The sequence below is a fragment of the Penaeus japonicus genome, unplaced genomic scaffold (assembly GCF_977035675.1).
Source record: "Penaeus japonicus unplaced genomic scaffold, GWHDUDI00000001_assembly GWHDUDI00000030, whole genome shotgun sequence".
Taxonomy (NCBI): domain Eukaryota; kingdom Metazoa; phylum Arthropoda; class Malacostraca; order Decapoda; family Penaeidae; genus Penaeus; species Penaeus japonicus.
This window is the reverse complement of record NW_028234432.1, coordinates 30,596,134-30,598,633: the sequence shown is the minus strand read 5'-3', so window position 1 is coordinate 30,598,633 and position 2,500 is coordinate 30,596,134. Positions and strand designations below refer to the sequence as shown.

The 2,500-nt window shown below is 36.4% G+C and overlaps 1 protein-coding gene across 2 annotated transcripts in view; it reads left to right on the top strand.

Annotated features, from left to right (window-relative positions):
- LOC147468266 (uncharacterized) overlaps positions 1 to 1,367 on the top strand; it is a 22,133-nt gene extending 20,766 nt beyond the window's left edge. Inside the window, exons 1-2 of one of the 2 annotated variants that reach the window (XM_086555259.1) lie at positions 237 to 273; positions 380 to 1,367. In XM_086555259.1, the coding sequence (XP_086411385.1) occupies positions 259 to 273; positions 380 to 1,078 (714 nt within the window). In that variant the 5' untranslated portion in view covers positions 237 to 258 and the 3' untranslated portion in view covers positions 1,079 to 1,367. Of the gene's footprint in view, positions 1 to 236; positions 274 to 379 lie in introns of those variants that run through there. The other variant, XM_086555258.1, reaches the window with a different exon arrangement.
- The last annotated feature ends 1,133 nt before the right edge of the window (positions 1,368 to 2,500 follow it).

The window sequence follows — 2,500 nt, the reverse complement described above, 5'->3', positions numbered from 1 at the left end:
CGCAGTTCACTAACTAGCAGGTAGAGGAGGAGGGTGGGGACGATGGAGGTTAATGGTACTTCCTAGGGTACAGAAGGAGGGGTTGGAGTAACCTCCAAGCAGAAATTAGTGTCGGGAAATAATAGTGAGGGAAAGTGAGGAAACGCTTTCACACTATTCTAACCTTGGAGTCGCGTATCTTCTCACTGTGTGGGTGTAGCCAACTCAGAGCAGTATATATGGGTAGGGCGACTTTCGTATCTATCTGCTCGTCTCAACATGGTCTATGCATTGGTAGGTTGAGACTATCAATATTCAAAGCTATCTCAATATCACTACCGTAAACATTCTAAGCTCACAAAATAATTGTTTTATGTTAATGACAACATTTTCCTTTCAGTCGGTCGTTCTGGCATGCGCCGGAGTCGTTCTGGGCTCCGTCCATCCCCCTGCATATGGCCATCACCCACAGCCCGCCTACGGTCATCATGCGCCTGCTTACGGTCATCAGCCTGCCTACAAACACAATTACTGTGACCCAACTGTTGCCCCCGCCTGCGCTGCCAACTCCACTCTCTCGTACTGCTTGGAAGACGCTGAGTATCCCGAGTACGAGATCAAGGGTGCCATCAGTGCCGATCAGCTCTTCGCCAAGAAGTACGCTGACATCGCCGACCAGTCTGCTGATGACCTGGTAGACATGGTCACCAAGGAGCAGGAAGAGGCCTTCGACTACTCTTACTACACTGGGGCTTCCACTGGGGACTCTCCTTACGATGCCACTCACTGGGCTGGTCCTGAAGGCTACATTTGTCCCTCACAAGTGGTGTATGCCATGCCCAAACGTGCCCAGAATGTGGAGGGCAAGTGGCGTGTCATTGTCAACGACGTTCACTATTACAGCCAGACTGCCCGCTTGGAGACTTGTCTGTTCCCAGAGGCTGCTTGCCGCGCCCTTGCTCCTTGCTACCAGAGCCACTGCACCCAGAAGTCAGTGTACCAGCGACTCCTCTCCTACGACCCATGTGACCCCTACAAGGGTCTCTTCATCGACATCTACAAGATGCCATCTGCCTGTTCCTGCCATCTTCCCGCCTAAGAAGCCACAAGAGAGTTCGAAAAGGAATCGGGAGTTTTCACACAGGATCCAAGATTCCTTGGTCACGGCGGAACCAACGACAATCCATGTAAGCTTGTCCCTTAAAGCGGGGGAGAAGACCCGAGGTGACTGGAGAACTGCTTTCTTCACGTACCAACACTAGTCATGCCAGGAACTCCATGGACGCTCCCACCGTTGCTCTCTCTTTCCCCTTACTATTACATAAATACACGATAGGTTCGACAAGCCCATTGTAATATTGTTTTATGAATAAATCATTGATTCGTAACATTTCACATGAAATAATACTCCTAGGTGAAAATAATAGTATCTTAACTGTCAATCTATCTATCTATTCAACTATCTATCTGTCTATTCATATACATTTATATATGTATGTATATGTATATATAGCTATATATACATATATATATATACATACATATCGATATATATATATGCAAATATATATATTTATGTAAATATATGTATATATGTCTATATATGTATGCATACATACATATATTCATACACATATACACACATATATGTATACATCTGTTTATTTAGAGATAGATAGACAGATAGGCTGTTGTTTAAGGAAAGGCAGTATTTCTGAGCATATAAATGTAACCTGCCGAATTGGATTCATTTTTACTCCATAGGAAACTGCCATATCACAGTTGTCTATGGTGAACAGCTATTACTGCGACTTGCATGTATTTTTGAGGTACTTAAAAAAGAAGTAAGGGAAGTTTGGTGGTCCAGTATAAGTCGTACATATTGGCGAATCATGCTATGCCCACTCTCTGATAATGAGAATGCGATATCCAACTGTCAGTCTATCTATTTATTTATCTATCTATCTACTGATGAATATATATATATATATATATATATATATATATATATATATATATATATATATATATATATATATTCATGTATGTATGTATATCTTTCTATCTATCTATCTATCAATCTATCTATCTATCTATATATATATACATATGTATATAGGCATAAATATATATATATATATATATATAATATATATATAATATATATATATATATATATAACTATAACTATGTTTTTATTTATCTATTTATATACATTCATATATATATATAAAGTATATTTCCCTTTGTATATACCGTATATATATATACTATATATATAATATATATATATATATATATAATATATATATAAATATATATATATATATATATCATACTATAAATGAATAATATATGAATATATATATATAAATATATATATATACACATTATATGTATATATATATACATATATATAAAAATTAATATGTAAATATATTTATATATATATATATCCATATATTATATATATATATATATATATATATATATATATATATATATATATATATATCAAAAT